General features: G+C 37.8%; 3 protein-coding genes across 11 annotated transcripts in view; 1 reads left to right on the forward strand and 2 right to left on the reverse strand.

Annotated features, from left to right (window-relative positions):
• mau2 (MAU2 sister chromatid cohesion factor) overlaps positions 1 to 21936 on the forward strand; it is a 266008-nt gene that overhangs the window by 100999 nt on the left and 143073 nt on the right. The window lies entirely within an intron of this gene.
• fcer1gl (Fc receptor, IgE, high affinity I, gamma polypeptide like) overlaps positions 1 to 21936 on the reverse strand; it is a 43808-nt gene that overhangs the window by 5292 nt on the left and 16580 nt on the right. For 2 of the 3 annotated variants that reach the window (XM_051864535.1, XM_051864526.1), the window contains exons 2-3: positions 3188 to 3285; positions 1883 to 1912 (exon numbers count right to left, since the gene is read on the reverse strand). In XM_051864535.1, coding sequence (XP_051720495.1) covers positions 1883 to 1912; positions 3188 to 3285 — 128 coding nt within the window. Of the gene's footprint in view, positions 1 to 1882; positions 1913 to 3187; positions 3286 to 3720; positions 3935 to 21936 lie in introns of those variants that run through there. The other variant, XM_051864518.1, reaches the window with a different exon arrangement.
• On the reverse strand, positions 10222 to 21207 carry ncstn (nicastrin). The gene is made up of 17 exons (XM_051863939.1): positions 21041 to 21207; positions 19032 to 19133; positions 18819 to 18942; positions 18614 to 18732; positions 18197 to 18342; positions 17628 to 17778; positions 17306 to 17418; positions 16988 to 17140; positions 16709 to 16813; positions 14790 to 14870; positions 14549 to 14718; positions 14143 to 14245; positions 13968 to 14066; positions 13079 to 13172; positions 12572 to 12741; positions 11124 to 11330; positions 10222 to 10996 (listed from the first exon to the last, which is right to left on the reverse strand). The coding sequence occupies exons 1-17, from the start codon at positions 21108 to 21110 to the stop codon at positions 10874 to 10876; spliced, it is 2130 nt and encodes a 709-aa protein (XP_051719899.1). The 5' UTR covers positions 21111 to 21207; the 3' UTR covers positions 10222 to 10873.

Raw genomic sequence — 21936 nt, forward strand, 5'->3', positions numbered from 1 at the left:
ACACAAAAACACAATTATGACACAAAAACTCATAAATATGACACAAAAACTCACAATTATGACTCAAAAACTCATAATTATGACAAAAACTCAATTATGACAAAAAACTCACAATTATGACTCAAAAACTCACAATTATGACACAAAAACACAATTATGACTCAAACTCATAATTATGACACAAAAACTCAAAATTATGACTCAAAAACTCAATTATGACTCAAAAACTCACAATTATGTATACTTTTTATCTCATAAATGACTTGATAGTATGTCGTAATTGACTTTTTGAGTCATAATTATAAGATTAAAAAGTCAAAACGAGTTAAAAAGTTGAAATTATGACTTTCTATGACAGTCAGAATTTTTAACTTTTTTGTCAATTTCAACTTTTTATGTGATTACTATTTTCATCTCATAAATATGAAATATGTCATAAATATATCATAATTTTTGTATGTCATTATGAGATTAAAGAGTCAAAATGAGTTAAGGTGAAAACGACGAGTCATTTCAACTCTTTAAGTCAGAATTTTGACTTTTAAATGTCAATTATGACTTTTTGAGTATTATTTCCAACTTTTATGCCATAATTATGACTTTTAAGTCATAATTTTGCCTTTTAATCTCCTTAATATGAATATTTTGACTTTTTATGTCATAATGATTTACAAAAGCATGCAAAGCTTCCATACGTTCATCTGAAAGTTGTAATGTGTGTGTGTTGATGTACAGGTTTGTTTTTATTGTGAATTCATCATATGATGCATCATGTCATAAAACACTTACAAATTACACATTTACAAATATATTTGTGCTTTTGAAAGGAAGTGTAAAATGGGAGTAGATCCTTCCGCAGAATTCTTAAGATGTCGATTCGGTCCAGATTGAAACTAAAGAACATTTTTATGATTGTAAATTAGTTTTTTTGGGTGGATTTGTGTTCCTGGTTGATTCCTAAATGTGACAATTTCTCTCAATTAACAAAGTAAAATGTGTTCTTTAGTTTATTAATGGAAGATGAAACACATGACATGAACAATTCACATAATTATTATCCTCGGATAATTTGTTTTGCATAATAATAGATTCCTGAAAGTGTTTCAAAATTTCTACACATTTCATAATCAGCTCTGTCTTTACTTCTGATGAATTTCTGTAACTTAATAGAGGAACTTAAACTTGCCCATAAATCCCTTGTTGCCGCCTATTTTGTTTACACAAGTGATAGTCAACTAAGTGCTTCATCAACATCTATACAAAATAGGAAATATAGGAATAATTTTGTACTGTAATGTAAACATGAACCCTGTAACATAAACTGCAGTGAATTCTGAACAGCAGGAAATATAGTGTAATGTTGCCTGTTGTTTGTGTCGTTTGTTTATTGAGTGAAAGTGTGTTTGTTGGTGAAAGCTTTGTTAGTGTACAGGAAGAATGAGTTGATTTGAAACATGAATGAAGTGTTTTGGTATTTTTAGTGCATTTTGAATGTGAAAATAACTGCTTTGAAGCTGAAAGTTGGTTAGAAGAACTGTGAAAAAGTGACCCAAGTATTGAGAAATGCGACTGTAAAAAAAACTGCATGGCTTCCTATTGACATGTTGCTTAGAGTCAGTTGCTTAAGCTACTTAAAGTCAATATCTAAAGTGGGCCGTTGAAATAAAGTGTGTTTATAGCTGTGTATACCAATAATAGAGTTTGTGGAATGTCCCCATTTAGATAGCTGTGTGTGTGTGTGTGTGTGTGTGTGTGTGTGTGTGTGTGTGTGTGTGTGATTGTGTGTGTTTTTAATAGCTCTCTGTGGTCAGTGGAACAACAAGAACAACAGAAGAATCTGCAGAAACAAAGCGACCACAGACACAGATGAACATGAACGCACCTTTGAGAAGCTGCTTTGAGAAGAAATAATCTGTGAACACAAGAACAATCCGCTCTCATTACCTTCATCAAAACTCATCACAGGGCATCGGTCAACATCAAACACACATTCAGATGGACTAACCTTACAAATCAGAGATATTTTCATCAAAACAAAGACTTGAGGTTACTCAGATTGTACCGTTTTCACGTAATGTAACTGCTCTGTTCTCCAGTTTATTTACTAAACTTAAATTGAATATGAATTAGCTTGTAAGAAAGTTTGTTATCTTTGAATGTTGGCGTGTCAAGCTATGTCTGAAAGTTGGCATTTTATTTGTATGTAATGTTATTATTGAAAAATAGATTAAAAAAATATACATTTTACATAACATTCAAACTTCTTAATTTCATGCATTGTAAAAATAACTTGTTTAACTTTAAAATTTTAACTTAAAATTTTGAGTTCATTGAAATTAAAAATTTGAGTTAATTCAATGAAGGCGATTGGTTTATTCAACAGAAACTCTAAATATTATGTTATCTGAAGCACATTAATTATCTAAGTTTATTTGACAAAAGAAAAAATCATGAAAGTAATTTTTTACAGTGGGTTCATCATTTAAATAAAAAGGTTTATATAAATAATTATTTAATATAATTAACTATATTAATATGATTCATATAGTTATCGGTGTCTCGCAGTACTACTAAATGCAAGAAAATAATGTTTGTGTTTTTATTTCTGGGTGCATCTAAATAAAGGGTTAAATTTAGGATCAGACAAATGTGAATTTTCTTGTGAAAATGTTGTAAAATGTTTTGGTTTTATTTCTATAAATCTAATTAATGTAGAGGTCAACAGATGAATTAATTAATAATTAATTCCTTTAATAGATGTAAAAACTGCAATTAGATTATTCTTACACTGCAATAGAAATAAAAAATAAAAATAAAAACATCAAAACAAGAACAAATATCTGTCAATGGAGTCAGAAAAATAAACTTAATTCAAAGGGAGAACAAGATTATTTTTCTGACTCCATTGGCAGATATTTGTTCTTGTTTGAAGCACAAATTTTGATGCATTTTTTACTTAATATCTTCAGTCATTTTTCTTCTCCAGTAAATGTATCTTGATTTAAGAATGTTTAGATATTTGTGCTGGAAAACAAGACAGAAACACTGAGGAAGAACAGAGTATTTTGCAGTGTGTGTAAACATAACATATAAATGTCATTTAATCTAGAAGACGGATGTAAAATGACACTAAATATGGTGATAAATAGAGTATCTGAAGATGTGAGGTCGTGAAATGATGCGTCACCTTCAATCTGCAGTAAAGGACGGTCAAAACGATGCCGTAAATGATCAGAATCCCGTCCAGAATGTAACACACATTTCCAGTTGTTTCGCTCTGGGCGGCTGAGAAATATATAAAATTTGTTAAAAATGTTTAAAACATGTATTATTTTTAATGTTTATAAATGCAATTTTAAATCTTTAAAGGAACATATTATAATGTTTAAATATTTAAAACAATTATTAATATATTAAAATGTTTAAGCAAAATAATTTTATAATGTGTTTAGATGTTTAAAGCAGTTATTTAAAAACATACATACTCTACCCAATAAAGCTGTAAATTAATTCAGTCAATCAAGAAGAGTAAACATACCTAAAATTTTAATCAAATTCACCAGTTCTTGCAACATGATTCAGTAACTATTTATTTGTTTAATGGGGAGCAAAAAGAGGCTTTTTAATTGCTTCTTTCCTAAAATAATATTAATGCTTTTCCGGAGGAACGTTACAGACGTGTCGGTCAGTATCTCTCAGTTGGATTTATGATAATCTTACCAACTCGTCCAGCGTTGAGCAGAAGAATCAGACAGAAGTCCAGCAACTGCATCTTTCCTCTGAAGTGACAAACAGAGGGAGAGTCGAGCAGAGAAGAGTTAAGAGGAAGAGTAACTGTGGCAGAGAGACACAAGTGTCATTTAACAGGAAACTGTGGGCTGTGACAAAGTGTCCGTTCAGAGACACCCAAAATACACACACATGCAATTTCACACCAGCGTCCTTTTTTCTTTTTCTTTCTTTTGCCTCTCATGCACTTACACCAATAAAACCCAAGCATAACTCCTTCCTGTTTCTCAGAGAAGTGAAGGACAATTTAAGACAAGAGCTTCTGATTTCAACTGGAATCACAGTTCATCTCATATTTCTCTCAAACACATCATCATCGCAGAAAGTCTTGTTTTCCAGCACAAATATCTAAACATTCTTAAATCAAGATACATTTATTGTTTACATCTTGTTTAAAACAAGAACAAATATCCGCCAATGGAGTCAGAAAAATAATCTTAATACAAAGGGAAAATGTTTTGGTTACTAACTAGATAACGGTTCCCTGAGATTGCATCAGTTGCTGATGCTTTACGGGAAATACCTTTTCTCTGAAATGATGAAGCCTGATTGAATCGCACACAAATGACATTTCAGCCCACCCAAACAGATGGGGCCATCTGCCTATATACACTACTGTGCAAAAGTCTTAGGCATGTCAGTGTTTTCACCCTCAAAAATGGTTTTAAGCCAGTTATTTATATCTTTTTCTAGTGTGTCGGTAGGGAATATCAGTTTACATTTCCAAACATTCATTTTTGCCAGTAATTGTAATAATCCAGTGAGATTTTTGAATGCACAAGGAGTCTGACAACAGCCGGTGCTCCACACTGAGATCTGATCTCACCATCTTCGAGTCTGTCTGTGATTACATGAAGAAACAGATGAAACTGAGACACACTAAATCCAGAAGAACTGTGGCTGTGTCTTCAAGATGCTTGAAGAAACTTTCCTGCAAAGGAGCTTGTGTAAAAATGATGTAAAGTGAGGATGCTTTCAAAAATAATGTCATAAATAAATAAAATCTATCAATTAACTTCTATTAACCAAATCAAATCAATATTTGGTGTGACCACCCGTTGCGTTTAAAGGTAGCTTTGAAGGAAGGTTTCTTCAAGCATCTTGAAGACACAGCCACAGTTCGTCTGGATTTAGTGTGTCTCAGTTTCATCTGTTTCTTCATGTAATCACAGACAGACTCGAAGATGGTGAGATCAGATCTCAGTGTGGAGCACCGGCTGTTGTCAGAATCCTTGTGCATTCAAAAATCTCACTGGATTATTACAATTAATGGCAAAAATAAATGTTTGGAAATGTGAACCGATATTTCCTACTGACACACCACAGCAAAAGATATAAATAACTGGCTTAAAACCCTTTTTTGGGGGTGAAAATATTGACGTGCCTAAGACTTTTGCACAATATTGTAAGTCGGCACTGAATGCCATTTCATCTGAATCTTTCGACTAAGTAGCTTAGTGACCGAAACATTCCCTTTTACTGCGGTTCACTCGCATTGCATCAGTTGCTGACACTTCGGGGAAAGCAATCCAATAGTGCTGTGCTACGAGTGCAGAACAGAAGACCCGTCCCTAGAGGGCAGTCAAGCTTAAGATCCCATAAAAGGATTTTCATCGATCAACACAAGTGTTAAATACCTGGAGGTAAGGCAAGAACTCATCAACACAGTTAGGTTCGGGCCTATGAGGCCGAAACCTTTGGGGCATGCCCTTCATGGGCATAAAACCCTAAACTGTGTGTACACTGTGCGAGTTCGGACACTCGGGAGGTCGTAAGCCATTGTAAACGTTACAAATCAAATAACCTGATAATGACCTCGAAGCAGCCGGTACATGGCACAACTGTACTTTACGGCGAGCCGGCGGCAATCGCATGAGCTTTCGCACTAAACATGGAGACTGGAGCTTTCGATGTTGCTGCTACAGGTGTGGATGAAAAAAAAGAAAAGAAAAGAAATAAACAATTTCCATGTGATTTCTCCTGAGAGAAAAAAAATCGCCAAGAGCAAAAATCGTACTGTGTACGCCCGGCTTAAGCAGACCAGAAAGGGCTGAAAGCCAGTGTCCCATCCTGCGCTTGGCATCTGGGATGCCTCAATCACAGGGTGACCCACGGCTGCATCAGGGCCTTGGACCCTTGGAAAGCACCCAATCTATACCTGTTGGGGTAGATCTGGGGTTGGTCTCCAGAAGGAAAGTAGCCATGACAGACTCTGGTTGGGGTGCCCTGTGTGACGGCAGGCCGGCGTTCGGCTCGTGTTTGGGCTTAAACCGACAAGATCCGTGTCTGAAGGGCAGGGACGTCCAAGCTATAAAACCTGGCAAAGGTAGATGGTGAGGACCAGCTGACCAATAGACACTCCGCTTGACCATGCCCAAGATGAGGCAATTCCCCTGCTGGAGTGGGCCCTCACTGCAATAGGACATTGCAAGCCCAAGGAAGCGTAGGCCAATGCTATTGCGTCCACTATCCATCTTTGCTCCGTAACTGACAGCCCCTTAGTGAGGCCTCCGAAGCACACAAAGAGCTGCTCTGATTGCCGGAATTGGCCAGAGCACTCAACATATACTCTGAGGGCCCGGACAGGGCAGAGTAGGTGTAAGAACTGCTCATCCAGTCCTCTGAAACTGGGAGAGCAGAGAGAGTTATGAGATGTTCCCTGAATGGAGTGGAGAGCACCCTAGGCACATAGCCATGCCTTGGCTTAAAGGATTAGTTCACACCAGAATTAAAATTTGCTGATAATTTACTCACCCCCATGTCATCCAAGATGTTCAGGTCTTTCTTTCTTCAGTCGAAAAGAAATTAAGGTTTTTGAGGAAAACATTCCAGGGATTTTTCTCCATATAGTGGACTTCAACGGGGACCAACGGGTTGAAGGTCCAAATTGCCGTTTCAGTGCAGGGCTCTACACGATCCCAGCCAAGGAATAAGGGTCTTATCTAGCGAAATGATCAGTCATTTACTAAAAAAATTAAAATGTATATGCGTTTTAAGCACAAATGCTCATCTTGCACTAGCTCTGCGATGCGCCACGCATTACGTAATCAGGTTAGAAAGGTCACGCGTGACATAGGCAGAAGTACCGACCCAGTGTTTACGAATGTGCAAAGACTAAGTCAAACGCCCTTTACAAAAAAGCTAAAACAATGATGTCAGATGATTTTTAAGTTGGAGGAGAAAATGAGATGGAGTTTTTCGACCTTCCGTACCTTCCGCCTACGTCACGCGTGACCTTCCCAACGTGACTACGTAATGTGTGAAGTCGTGGACGCGCATTGCAGAGCTAGTGCAAGACAAGCATTTGTGGTGAACTGATCCTTTAAGGACGACCTTACCGGCATTTGGCCCAAACTTGCACTCACTGAGAGCACCTACAGGTTGCCAACTCACTTGACCGATGCTAAAGCCAGCAGGAGGGTAGTCTTAAATGAAATGGGACACAGCTCGGCCAACTTTAGTGGCTTGAATTGAGGGCCTCAGAGAGCCCTGAGGACTGTAGATAGGTCCCAGGTTGGAACCGTGTGGGGGCGATGTGGATTCAGCCTTTGAGCCCCTCTAAGAAACTTCACTATTAAATCATTCCTTCCCACTGATTGGGTGGCGATAGGGGCATGGTATGCCATGATAGCCGTCACATATACCTTGAGAATCGATGGGGTGTGCCCATCATCCAGCAACTCTTGCAGGAAGGACAAGATTGATGCAACATCATAAAATAAAGGGTCTACATTCCGGACTGCACACCAATCATTTGAGGGCATAAAGATGCCTAGTAGAAGGCACTGAGGCTCCCGTTGAGGGGCTATAGATGGAGGCTCCACAACTCGGGTTGGGGGTGGCAAATCATCCCTTTTGTCTGGGAAAGGAGGCTCCTCATCATTGGAATTGGCCAGAGGGCTGCTGACAGCAGCTGCACCATCGTGGGGAACCACGACTGGTTCTTCCAGAGCAGGGCTACTAGAAGGAGTGAGCATCTGTCCTCCCTGATTCGTCTGATGACCTGAGGGAGCAGAGCTACTGGGGGAGAGACATACAAGTGCAAGCTGGGCCACTCATGGGCTAGCGCCCCCTTCTCACTTGGAAAGAATATTGAGCAGTGAGAGTTATCTTCTGAGGCGAAGAGGTCAACTTCCACTCACCTCAAAATACTCCAGATCATCTGGACCGTCTGGGGGTGGAGTCTCCATTCTCCTGGAGACACTCTGCTCTGGAACAGCATGTCTGCTCCCTGATTCAGTCTGCCCGGCACATGCACTGCCTTTACCGAACGGAGGTTGTGCTGTGCCCACAAGAGGAGGTGCCTCACCAGCTTGTACAGAGACCTGAGTCCCCCTTGGTGGTTTATGTAGTCTACCACTGTCACGTTGTCCGAATGTGCCAGGACGTGGTGCCCCTTCAGGCCTTGAGTGCCAGAAAAACCGCCATCATTTCTAGGCAGTTGATGTGCCAACTCTGCTTGGGGGACAACCAGGAGCTGAACGCCGGCCTGCCATCGCACAGGGCGCCCAAAGCCCGAGTTGGAGGTGTCCGTCATTACTACTTTTCTTTTGGAGACCAACCCCAGATCTACCCCCAACTGGTACAGACTGGATGCTTTCCAAGGGGCCAAGGCCCAGACGCAGCCATGGGTCACAATGAGATTGACCAAGTGACTGAAGGGGCCGCATATGTAGCAGGTCCAGTGGCACTACTGGAAGCTGCTGCCATTAGGCTTAGCAGCCTCTGAAATATTTTCAATGATGTCACAAGCCGCTTAATTTTCAGAGAGTGTTCCGGCAAAAGCCGGGCCTGCATCAAAAACTGCGCCCAGGAAAAATATTCATTGGCTGGGAGACAGCAACTCTTGGCAAGGTTGATCCTGAACCCCAGGCATTCCAAATGGCTAAGGGGCAGGGACCTGTGTGCCCACAGCTCATGTTTCGATTAAGTCGAAACAAGCCAGTTGTCGAGATAATTTAGGATGAGTCGAGGAGAGCCGTCTTGTGTGCATCCTGATCTTCATTAGATTTAACTAAAGGTGGCACTAAAGGACAATTGCATGGCTGATCGCATGGGCCATTGTCTTAGTAGCGTGCAGAGTGAGGTCAGTTGCACTGCACAGCTCCTTGAAAGCAGCAGGGTCTGAGGAGGAGCTTGGCCTGGAAAACCATCATGTGGAGAGTGGATCCAGCTTGACCATCCGTGGAGTAGGCCCTGGCTGCTAAGGCTGATGTGGTCTTGCATGGCTTAGAAGTGTGGACAGCCTTGGCATTCCATCCCAGGGCCATGGGCGGGCAGAGGAGCATGCCGACGGCCTCCTTAAAGAGGGGAGGTTTCTCGTACCCACTTTGCCCAACGGCATCAACAAAGGTAAGGGCAGTTGAAGCTAAAGAGTCAATGCGAGCCGAATAGGGGGCACGCGACAACCTGGTAAGTTCGGGTAGGTCTCTGTCGGAGAACTCACTGACAGCGAGACCAAGTCACTCGCTCCAGACAAGAGGGGAAAAGCACCAGGGAATCCTCCCACTGTAGGGAGAGTAAGGCACATAGGATCTGAGTTGACATGAGCTCACTCAGACCCATTTGCTCAGCCTGATGCTCCTGAGAGGAAGAGAACAGGTGAACGCAAGGGGCAGGATCACTCTCATGGGCGCGACTAACTCATGTAAAGCATTTGGACGTTGACTGGCACTCTTTTATATGTTAATGACATTAATTAGGTGGCATTTACAAGGCGGAGATCTGAAACCATTCAGCTGCGCACAATTTCAAGATAATTTCTCATTTATAAATTTCACATCTCGAAGAGAGGCGTATGCAAGTTTGAGAAATGATAATAAGATCCAATGTAGGATGGTTTCTATGCAACATTTTATAAATGAGGCTCGTGATTTCTTAATAAAGTAATAAAAAAACAATAATTACCCATAATTCAAGGATTTGCAGTAGCTCACTGATATTAAATCCCATGAAAACAATAAATGTACAGGATCAGTCATATCACTGTACTGAATACAGTATGAGATGTAATGTGTTTCTCTCAGGTTTAAGACAGATCCACACTACACTCTGCTGGCAGTGTTTATGCATTACACTTCATGCATGTCATTATGAAATCAAAACAGACCATATTTACGTGCTTCATTCACATCTTATTGTACACAATTGCACACATAAAATGACCCATTATCTGACAGATATCCAGGGTCCCGACTCTGAGTGACCCACACATAGTAGCCAATCAGAATCATTTGGTTTTCTGAGTCTATTTTTTACTTTTTTAATTTGCTCTTTTGGTTTTGGTGAATGTGTAACCAGGACATTTTTCATGAGATAACCGATTTGTTTGCTTTTCTTTGTTGAATCTGTTTAATTTTATGTAGATGAACATAATGTTTATTTTAATAATAATAATTTCATACTGTGTAAGCCATCAAAGCAAAATGAAACTTTGGAAAAGAAAGTCATGTTTATTCAGGTTCTCAAGGCAACAGTTTCTTAGAGAAAAAATAATGACATCATTAATCAAACAGCTTTCATTCAATTAAAGTCAACAAACAAATGCTGCATATCAGTGTTAATTTGGTTTTTCGAAGCTCCGCGTCTCCAGTGGAAACATGATGAGCGATTCATTGCGGACAGTCTGTGATTAGAGTTTAATTGTGTCATTACAGTCGTCAACGAATAGATCACACGTCCAGAATGGACAGCTTTACATTCCCAAATAAAAACATCCACATCAAAATGAAGTATGAAATTAACTCAGTAAGCTATTGCACATACTCACTGCTTTCATGTCAACACACACACACACACACACATCAAATTAACATTCACTCACTCAATTATTCTCAACTTTAAACACTTAAAATCAGCTTTGTTTGTGCCCGTCCATGTCATAATCAGAAAAAAAAAACATCTGGAATTATAAAAAAAAAAGATGACAAAAAGAATATGAACAACTTTCCAGGAGACCAGAGCAGTTCAGTCCAGCCCAGCTAAAACCAGTGCGGCACAATCCTGTCAGGTTAGAATAAATTACTCTTGAACTGAAGTGTGTTTCTGTGCTGAAGGGGAATGAATGGATGGCTGGAGATTCTGTTCAGTAGGTCGTTGTGGGCGTTTCACGGGCGGAGCTAAACAAAAGCTCCGCCTTCGAGCTGATGAAGTACGTCACCAATAGAGACAGCAGCAGCACAGCCACGCCCACCCCCAGTGTTAACATCTACCAGAAACAAACACAGAAAAACACATAAATCACATGAAAGTGAATCTCACCAAAACATACCCAGATCATAAATATAAATTATTATAGATGTGATGTGTGTGGAGTCGAAGGTGAAGACGATTACCTCGAGTTCTCGGCTGGCCACCAGGAAGACGCGCGCTCGGATGCTCTTCCAGCGAGACTCGGTCCACGTGGAATAATCCCGAGATCCGTACTCCAGCCGCTCGAAGGCAGGCGAGATGGCTTTGGACAGACGCACAGGCGCCCGCACGCAGAACGGCCCGCTGCTGTTGACCGCGGACGGACCCGACACCCAGAAATACGCGTACAACTGAGAACAGATACAGACACAGAACATGAGCGCTGGGCATTCTGGGAATAAATTACTTTATTCAGTTTTAATTTGATTTGAAAATGAGTTTGTCTTGTTTTCCAGCACAAATATCTAAACATTCTTAAATCAAGATACATTTACTGGAGAAGTGAAATATTAAGTGCTGTTTTCTGAAAAAAAAAATTATCAAAATGAAGTGAGTTTGTGATAAAAACAAGAACAAATATCTGCCAATGGAGTCAGAAAAATAAAGTTAATTCAAATTGGCAAAAAAAAAATTCTTGTTTTAAGCACAAACTCACTTCACGTTTTTTTTCTTTCCTTTAGAAAATAAGACTAATAAATTGAACAATTATATAATTATTTAGATGTCAATAATTGAAACTATTTAAGTTTTTAACATAGATATAATTGAACATAATTATATAATTATTCAGATGACAATAATTGAACATTTTAAGTTTTTAACACTATATATAATTGAACATAAAATGTTCAATTATTGTCATCTATGATATAATTATGTTCAATTATATAATGTTAAAAACTTACAAATGTTCAATTATTGTCATTTAAATAATTATATAATTGTTCAATTATATATACATATTTACATTATTATATCATTATTTAGATGACAACAATTGAAAATTTTTAAGTTAACATTATATATAATTGAACAAAATTATATAATTATTGAGATGACAATAATTTAACATTTTTAAGTTTTTAACATATATAATTAAACAATTATTTAGATGACAATAATAATGGAACATTTTTAAAAGTTTTTAACATTACATATAATTGAACAAATTATTTAGATGACAATAATTGAACATTTTTAAGTTTTTAACATTATATATAATTGAACATAATTATATCACTATTTAGATGACAATAATTGAACATTTTATGTTCAATTATATATTATGTTAAAAATTTAAAAATGTTCAATTATTGTCATTTCAATAATTATATAATTGTTCAATTATATTTACATATTTACATTATTATATCATTATTTAGATGACAACAATTGAAATTTTTTAAGTTAACATTATATATAATTGAACAAAATTATATCATTATTGAGATGACAATAATTTAACATTTTTAAGTTTTTAACATTATATCATTATATATCATTATTTAGATAACAATAACAGAACAATTGAACAAGTTTTTTACACAAGCACATGGTTTGACATGTGACATGCTGAAGCTCTGACGCTTACGTCTTTGTTCTCAGTGCTGATCTCGCCGGGTTTCTGGCACTGGGTCTCGGTGAGGTTGGTGACGGTTCCCGTCAGGTTAGCCATGATATACTGCACGAAGCGCGTCACGCTGTGCACGGGGCCGTGGGTGCGCTGACCCAGACCGATGTAGAACTGAGGAGGACCAGAACCTACAGACGACAGGACACAAGTCAGATAAACGCTCTGCCATTTCACCAGCTGAAGATTTACAGTGAAAAATGACTTATCATCATGTGACTTCTTAAAATATACTGCACAAGCACACAACGTATATGACGCATTTATGGTGCTTCTTTGTTTCTGGAGCTTGGTAATCCACTTTCACTGAATGCAAAGAGCAGCTGTGACATACTGCTAAACACGTCACTGTGTGTCACATGGAGGAAAACGCCATCCACACATTTGGAACAACGTGATTGACGATTGTGTGTGAACCAGAGATGGTGTGTTTATGTGTGAGAATAGAGTTTAAAACGGAGGCCTCACTTAAAATGCCTTTTTTCATTAGATCAGGAGGAAGCAGGGACTGAAACCAGCTGTTATTCTTCTGAATTACAAAACCATACAGCAACTGAGCGACCTGGGAAACAGAGAGAGAGAGAGAGAGCGAGAGAGAGAGAGAGAGAGAGGTCGTGTAAATCTTAAAAACATAACTTTCATTTGTCTTGATATAGGTCTATTTTACATCAGGTTATATAATATTATATAAATAAATGAACAAATATATAGGAGAGAGATATACAGACATATACAAGGAGAGAGATATCATTTGAAATAGTGAAAACATAATTTTGTTTATATATTATATTTTAAATTTTATATATATATATATATATATATATATATATATATATATATTCATCTTAAATATTACAAATATCATTTTTGTTTGTAATATCTTGATTAAACGTAATATTTTACATTAAATGTTGTATAACATTATATATATAAATAAATAAATAGATAGGAGACTGATATAACCTTAAATATTAAAAACAATTTTGTTTGAAATGTCTTAATGTCTATTTTACATTTATATATCATAATAAAAATTGTAATATCTAGTTTGTAATATCCTGTTACACACAAACAGATAAGGATAGAGTAAATATTACAAAAAAAATTGATATTTGACAAGACATATATAAGTATATACAGTATCTCAAGTAATAAATTAATGTATATATGTGTGTTATCTATCTAAAGCTATTTTTATATTTACTTTTCTTGTCTTCATTCATTTTATGCAATAATTCTTTGGAAATATTCTAAGTAAACACAATCATTCTTGAAATAGAGAGTAAGAGTTAGTTCAGTTGAACAGGGCGAGTCACATGTGATCATGTGAGAGTGTGTGTGTGGTCATGTGACTCACGATCTTGGGGTCGGCAGTGATGTTGTTCAGATTGTCCTCTTTTCCTCCTGCCTGCATGTAGAGCGATCGAGCGACTAGCGTGGCCACTTCTGCCAGAGACTGAGTGAGATGAGAGAGAAATGGCTGAATGAGTGTTCTGTCCATCACATGACCGTATCCGCAGCTGTTACCGTACCTTGGCTGCTTCCGTCTCGTACACCAGCTTCTCGTCTGGACTCAGGTTGGGCGGGTATGAGACGTTCAGGTTCTCTGCGTCGTCGTACATGCTCTCGTAGTATCTGTTACGGTGACAAAAAACATGGAAAATGTGACCTCAGATGCCTGATTAACACAAAAACACCATTAGCTATCTCTGAACCGAACTGACGCTTTACACAATGAGTTTACAGCAGGTTTATAAAGTTATTGGTCAGAATAAGATACAACACTTTTATGCTGATAGTTATGAAGGACCATCAACTTATTTACGCATTCAAACCATTATTACAGTTCCTGAAGATTATCTTCAACTTCATCAGTTGTCAGTCAGGATCTGACCAATCATGTTCAGTCGTTAAAGAACTAAATGACAGATTTGAGACCTGTTGACGAAAGACGTCTGATGGTCTGCCAGCACGAGGCCTGGGATCTGTTGGACTCGCAGGAAGCGCTGGAAGGACGAGGGTGGTAACGGCTGACTGGCAGGCGGCTCGTCCAATGAGACATTCAAACCAGTTGCTATTGAGTGCATGTTTTTCATCATATCCGACACCTGAGAGAGAGAGGGAAAGTGAGCGGCATGATGGATAAGAGAAGACAAAGCTTCCTCTCCTCTTCACTCACCTCTTTCTCCACACTGCTGCTGTTCTTTCGGGATATGGGGTCAGAGTGCATCCAAAGTTCCCGCCCACTGCGCAGACCAACCTATAAACAAACAGGAAACTGTCTGAGCGTCTTTATCTCACACCTGTTACTAACATGCAACATCTCAAACGTGCGGCTGTCGGACTTCCTGTGAAAGCAGCCAGACACACACAATAACCAAATGAACTAAAACCAGCTGACACTCGACAACACCCATCAGAAACAGGAAACAAATGAAAGACAGAACAGAACATGTTAAATGTTAGGCTTGTTTAACACTCATATATAGAATTTGGATTTAAGTGACAGAATGATAATGATACAAGCGTCCAGTCAAATCAAATCTGTTATTTGACATTGTAATAACATGTAATAACAGTAATAATAACTGAATATAAATAAATAATAACCATAATAATTACAACAATAAAATAATAATAATAATAGTAATAATAGAATAAAAATAAATCAAACAATAATAATATTAATCATACTAAAATATTTATTTATTTATTTTAATGCAATATTAGTAGCATAGGTTATTTTCATGGCAAATACAAATATTAAAATATTCTAAAATAATGATATAAGACAATTTAACAATATTTTCCATACAATAACATAAAAAATATAGCTATTATATGAGCTCTTTATTTTTTATTTTTTTTATAAATTATAGCTCTAATATTTTAAAATAAAATAATAATAATAATAGAATATAAAGAAATAATCATAATAAAAATAACCACAATAATATAGATATAAATAAATCAAAACGCAATAATAATATTAGTAAAAGAAAATAACAATAATAATAATAATAGAATATAAAGAAATAAAATTTATTTTTCATTTATTATATATATATATATATATATATATAAGACATATTTTTTATTTATTTAATACCAAATTAGTAGCAGAGGCTATTGTCATGGCAAATTAAGATAAATATATAAATAAAGAAAATTATATACTAATAATTTAACAATATTTACATACAACAATATAGAAAATATAGCAGTTAAATGAACTCTTTATTTTTTAAGAAAGTATAGCTTTAATATTTTAGTAAAAGAAAATAATAACAATAATTATAAATCAAGATAATAGAATATAAATAATCATTATATAATAATAGTAATAATAATAATAATAATAGAATATAAACAAATCTTAATATTAATAATACATTATATATAAACCAAAAAAAAACCAATAAAAGATTTATTTTTGCATTTTATTTAATGCCATTTAATGAGACTATTTTCATGGCAAATGAAGATATTAAAATATTCTAAAATAATCAATCTTCAATAAATAAAGAAAATTATATACTAATAATTTAATAATATTTTCCATACAACAATATAGAAAATATAGCAATTATATAAGCTCTTTATTTTTTAATAAATTATAGCTCTAATATTTTAATAAAATATTTATAATAATAAAAATAACAGAATATAAATAATCAAAATAACAATAATAATATTGAGTATAAACCATAATAATATTATAATAATAAAAGAAAACAATAAATAATAATAATAATAATAATAATAACTTTAATATTCAGGGAAGACGATTAGCCTGTGTTTTTTCTGATGGGGTCAGTAAAGGACCTGGATAAAGAATGACCTGAAATACACTGAGATCCACAGACACAGACCATCAAATGTAATAAACGTAAATGTTGAGGTTGTTATGAGTCTTGTTCAAATTTATAGTCAGATAAGTATTCATGTAAAAACATACAGTATTAGGAAAGAAAAATCGTGAACACCTCTCTGTTACGACACACACACAACACTCAGTACATGCTTAAACATTTATAATCATTGCATAAAAGATCGGATGTGTTTCTGCCCGTTTGGTGTGTGTGGATGTGTTTGTACCTGCCCGATTTCCAGCATGGAGTGAACATTGTTCAAGTCGATTACAAACTCCTTTCTCTCCATGTCATACACCATTTTCGAGCTGCCAATGTAGTCGAAGGCTTCCTGTGAGAGAGAAAGAGAGCTTGGATAAATGAACAGATGCATACTTCTACTTTTTTTATTCTGACACCAGGGGTTTGAACACACCTCAAAAATGCCTTCACTTTTGGCTGGCTGATCAAATAATGAGTCAAGAAAATGTGTAAATGTCATGGAAGAAAATAATGACACACTGACCCCTTGGAAGAAGGTGAAGAAAATATTTCGAGGAGGCGGAGCTAGTTGAGTGACAGGGTAGAGCGCTTGAACGGCGGCCAATAGGGTGACGATCCCAGACACGGTTCCTTCGGCCGCTGGAGCCTCTTCCCAGAAAAACGACCTGCCGTCAAGCTGCGACAGAACAACAAACTTTCATTTCTATTTCCTGAAGGAAACACCTAATTATGGAAAATGACCGCAAATATTCTGTCACCCAGATTTGACAGAACAGATCCTGCTGATGTTGTTTTGGTGGCACATTTCAACATTCGTGATGACCTTCAGTCTGTTTCTCACCCTTGTGGCTGCGATGACGACGCTCTCGTTGGCCGCGTGGCCCTTGGCGCTGTTGTTGAGGGGCTGAGTGGACGCCCAGATGTTAAAATCGCTCAAAGGGTCACACAGGACTTCTGAAAGGATACAGACACATGTAAAGTCATTACCATTTAGCAGACGCTAAAAAACAAAACATTCTCTGTACAAGTACAGGTTTTCCAAGACTGCGTGAATCCTGGTTCTGAATTAAAATAAGATATTTCATCAGCTTGTTTCATCTTATTTGAAGTCATCTTGAGGCCCCTATGAACATGAATCCAGTGCTGTTGTGGGTCTGATGTACCTGGGTTGATGCTGAATCTGGTCTGCAGGTCTGTGCGTCTCATACACGTCACGGTGTCGGTCACGGCGTGCATGTGTGAGAAGAGCTGCATCGCACACAGCGGATACTGAGGAGCGCTTCCGTTCAGACGCAGGTTATGATCCTCATAACACTAAACACAAACACATACACACATAAATGTTAAAGAGGACCTGTTATGCCAGTCTTGATGTTGTTTTTGGGCTCTACTAGAACAGGTTGATTATTTTCCTCATATTCTCCATTGTTCAGCTCCTCTCTTCCCAGTCTGTCAGTAACACTCTGTTTAGTTCCTGTCTCTATGAAGCCCCTCCTTCTGAAAAGCACAATGTGCTCTGAATGGTCGGCTGGAGCAGTGTGTTGTGATTGGTGTTTGGGAAATGTCCCGCCCCTTACCATAACTGCCAGTTTCAACACACTACTAACTAACTCAACCAGGCCCCGCCCCTTTATTCTGCGTATTAATTATTTAAATGAGGAATATTGTGAAGTAAGCTCAAAGTGAAGGCGTTTCAGGGAGTTCAGAAACACTGATATAGAGAATGACACACCTTACGGATGACCTGAGTCTGATTCTCGTCTTTCAGAGCAAACACAGGGAAGGCAAAGTCTTCATAGGACAGTCCGTTCCCGAGAGGATTCCATGTGGTCCCGTTACAGTTTGCTAGTTCAGGACCGTACTTTGCAGAATACACACCTGAAACATGAGAAATCCACAATCATACAGACATAGAAGGTTCAAACGGACTTGAGAAAGTGTGTATTTTAGGTGCTGGTCACTATTTCTTTAGTTTCTCTCCATTCTATCTTTATTTCATCACACAAGTTCTTCACAAGTTCATTATAAAAAACTATTAAAAGCATGTTAAATTGAATCTGATGTCACATTCACAAAATACAAATGCATGCCACATTTCACTTCTGTCTTGTAATATCTAATATATAGTCACACACACACACACACACACCTGTGTTCTGGTTGGGGCAGGTTGTGTGAGGTGAGAAGTTTTCAACAAGGCCTGTTTTTGAGACAATCACAGCGACTCCAGCCACTCTGGACGAGTTCTTCATTCTCAACATGACCGACCTGCAGGAGAAACACATGGGATTAGACACACAGACAGACGACAGATAGACACACACACACACACACACACACAGATGTTTCAGCACCTGTTGAAGAAGGCCGTCTCCATGATGACCATGTAGGGAGGATGTGGTCCAGTGTTGAGGATCCAGTCCAGGTCTGATTCGCTCTCCAGCACATGAAGAACACCCGTATCTCCTGACATTGACGCTGAGAGACAAATACAGCATGTGAGGCTGTACAGTACAGTGAGTGTGTTTTTATGGTGTTTAATCAATAATCAGCGCTGATGGACTCACACTGGCAGCCGATCTGATGTGTGGCGTTCAGCAGCCGGACACACGGAACCGTGTCATTGAGTTCAACATAGATCTTCTGTTCCACTGAGCTGCAGCTCACACCTACAGCAAGAGACACACACGAGATACATGAGACACATGACACACACACATGACACACACACAACACATACATGACACACATATGACACACACGACACACATCACACACAATACACAATGACACAAGACACATACATGACAAACGATACACAATGACACACACAACATACATGACACATACATGACACATACATGACACATACATGACACACAACGCACGACACACAACGCACGACACACAACGCACGACACACAACGCACGACACACAACGCACGACACACAATGACACGACACATGACATACATAACACACAAGATACACAATGACACACAAGACACATATGACACATACATGACACATGATACACAATGACACACAACACATACATGACACACAAGACACATGACAAACAATACACAGTGACACACATGACACATACACGACACACACAACATACATGACACAAGACATACATGAAACACACAACACACATACAGTACATGACACACATACATGACACACATGGTACATACATGACACACAAGACATACATGACAAGACACATACAAGACATACACAACACATATACATGACACACACAAGACATACATGACATACATGACACACGACACACACACGACATCTACAACACTGAATGACACACAACACATACATGACACACACAAGACATATACATGACACACACGACACACACAACATCCACGACACATACATGACACACAACACATACATGACACACACAACACACATGACACACACGACACACACAACACACACGACACACACGACATACACGACACACACAACATACATGACACACACGACACGTACATGACACGACACATATGAAACACACACGATACATGATAACACAACACATGTACACGACACACAACACATGTACACGACACACAACACATGTACACATCACACGCGACACACACACACGACACACACACACGACACACACACACAACACACACACACAACACACACACACAAACGACACACACACATCATTTCCTCAACACTACACACATTCCTGCCCACTGATTCCTATTTGGACCTAATTTATTTAGTTATTTTTTATTGTGTATTTCACTTGGTGCTGATTATCCTGTTGACCTGATAAAACATCAAAATACAATCTTTTTAAAAATATGAAATAGATATTTATAAATAATTATTCATTTATGACCATTCATTTCTAATAATTGTATAACATTAAAAAAAAAAATCATAGCATAATGTTCAGGCTGAATTGAACCATTCTGACTTTATGAAATATACAAACTTTCAGAAATGACAAACTTTTTTCTATACAAACTTTTAGAAAATATAAAAAACTATTTATGATAATAATTTAGGATAATTAATAGTGGTAGTACATAGTGAGATCTCATTTTTCCAAACATGTACAAACATATATTAGAGGTTATGAAATCATAATAACCGTCAGCTTTTATGAAGTAAAATCATGATCAGCGATGATGATAACACCACTGTACTTTCATTTATCCCATGGTCCTCATTGAGCACAAGCATGTTTCATGGTAATTACATGTTACTCCAAGGTACATTAAAGAATATAATGTTGTTACCATGGTAAATGTACCTGAAGCAGGCTTTTACCATGGTACTTTTTCGTAACTTCTTTGTTAGTGCTGTGTAACCGATTAGACTCGCTCAGTCACTAATTCTACAGCAGATTAACATCTACATACTGTTATTATGATATAAAATGAATATGAATATATTAATAATACATAGTCACTCTCAAAAAGTAATTTATTTTAATTTCAGGCCTGAACGAGTGAACAATAATCATCATCTCGTGACCGCATAAACACACAATTACAACTTAAACAATCATATTTATACTCACAAGTGTAAAACAAAGCGGCAAACAGAAGCTTGACGCAGTTTATTGATATTAAATCTTCCATCTTCCTCATTTACAGATCAGCAGTATGAAACTGAGGCAGCGCTTGTTTTCTTCCGGTTCCGGCTCCCTTGTTCGGCGCGTGAGACTCAGTGCTGCCGCGGATCCACAGCGACACCCGCCGGCGGAAGCGCGTCATTACAGCAGATGAGCGCGTGAGATCTTTGGAGTCTCTCAAGTGATTCTGGATAATGTGGAAATATAAAGCTATTGTAACCCTCTGTGCGCACACAAATAAAACAGGTGGTTTTATCATTTGAAAAACACGAACCATGCGTTTTTTATAGTCACATGGACATTTTTATTCAGTTCTAATTTTATTTTTGCAATAAATACAATGCTTGAGCACAATTTGAAAAAACAGACATAAAAAAGAATTTAAATTTAAATTCTGGAAGAATGGATGGATGGATGAGGGAGGGATTGATGGGTGCATGGATGGAGGGATTAATTGATGGATGGATGGATGGATGGAGAGAGGTAGGGAGAGAGGTAGGTAGGGGGGGAGGGATAGATGGATGCATGGATGGAGGGAGAGAGGGATAGATGGATGCATGGATGGAGGGAGGGAGAGATTAATTGATGGATGGATGGATGGATGGATGGAGAGAGGTAGGGAGAGAGGTAGGTAGGGAGGGAGGGATAGATGGATGCATGGATGGAGGGAGGGAGAGATAGATGGATGCATGGATGGAGGGAGAGAGGGATAGATGGATGCATGGATGGAGGGAGAGAGGGATAGATGGATGCATGGATGGAGGGAGGGATAGATGGATGCATGGATGGAGGGAGAGAGGGATAGATGGATGCATGGATGGAGGGAGAGAGGGATAGATGGA

Source organism: Ctenopharyngodon idella, chromosome 2 (assembly GCF_019924925.1).
Source record: "Ctenopharyngodon idella isolate HZGC_01 chromosome 2, HZGC01, whole genome shotgun sequence".
In the NCBI taxonomy this organism is placed as follows: domain Eukaryota; kingdom Metazoa; phylum Chordata; class Actinopteri; order Cypriniformes; family Xenocyprididae; genus Ctenopharyngodon; species Ctenopharyngodon idella.

Excerpts from the sequence above, each read along its gene's own strand:
- ncstn (XM_051863939.1), bottom strand. The coding sequence starts at position 21,110 with ATGAGGAAGATGGAAGATTTAATATCAATAAACTGCGTCAAGCTTCTG. Across the intron at positions 16,814-16,987 it reads TCTTCACCTTCTTCCAAGGG|GAAGCCTTCGACTACATTGG; the intron begins GTCAGTGTGTCA and ends TCTCTCTCACAG. Across the intron at positions 14,246-14,548 it reads CAGACGTCTTTCGTCAACAG|ATACTACGAGAGCATGTACG; the intron begins GTCTCAAATCTG and ends TCACCGTAACAG.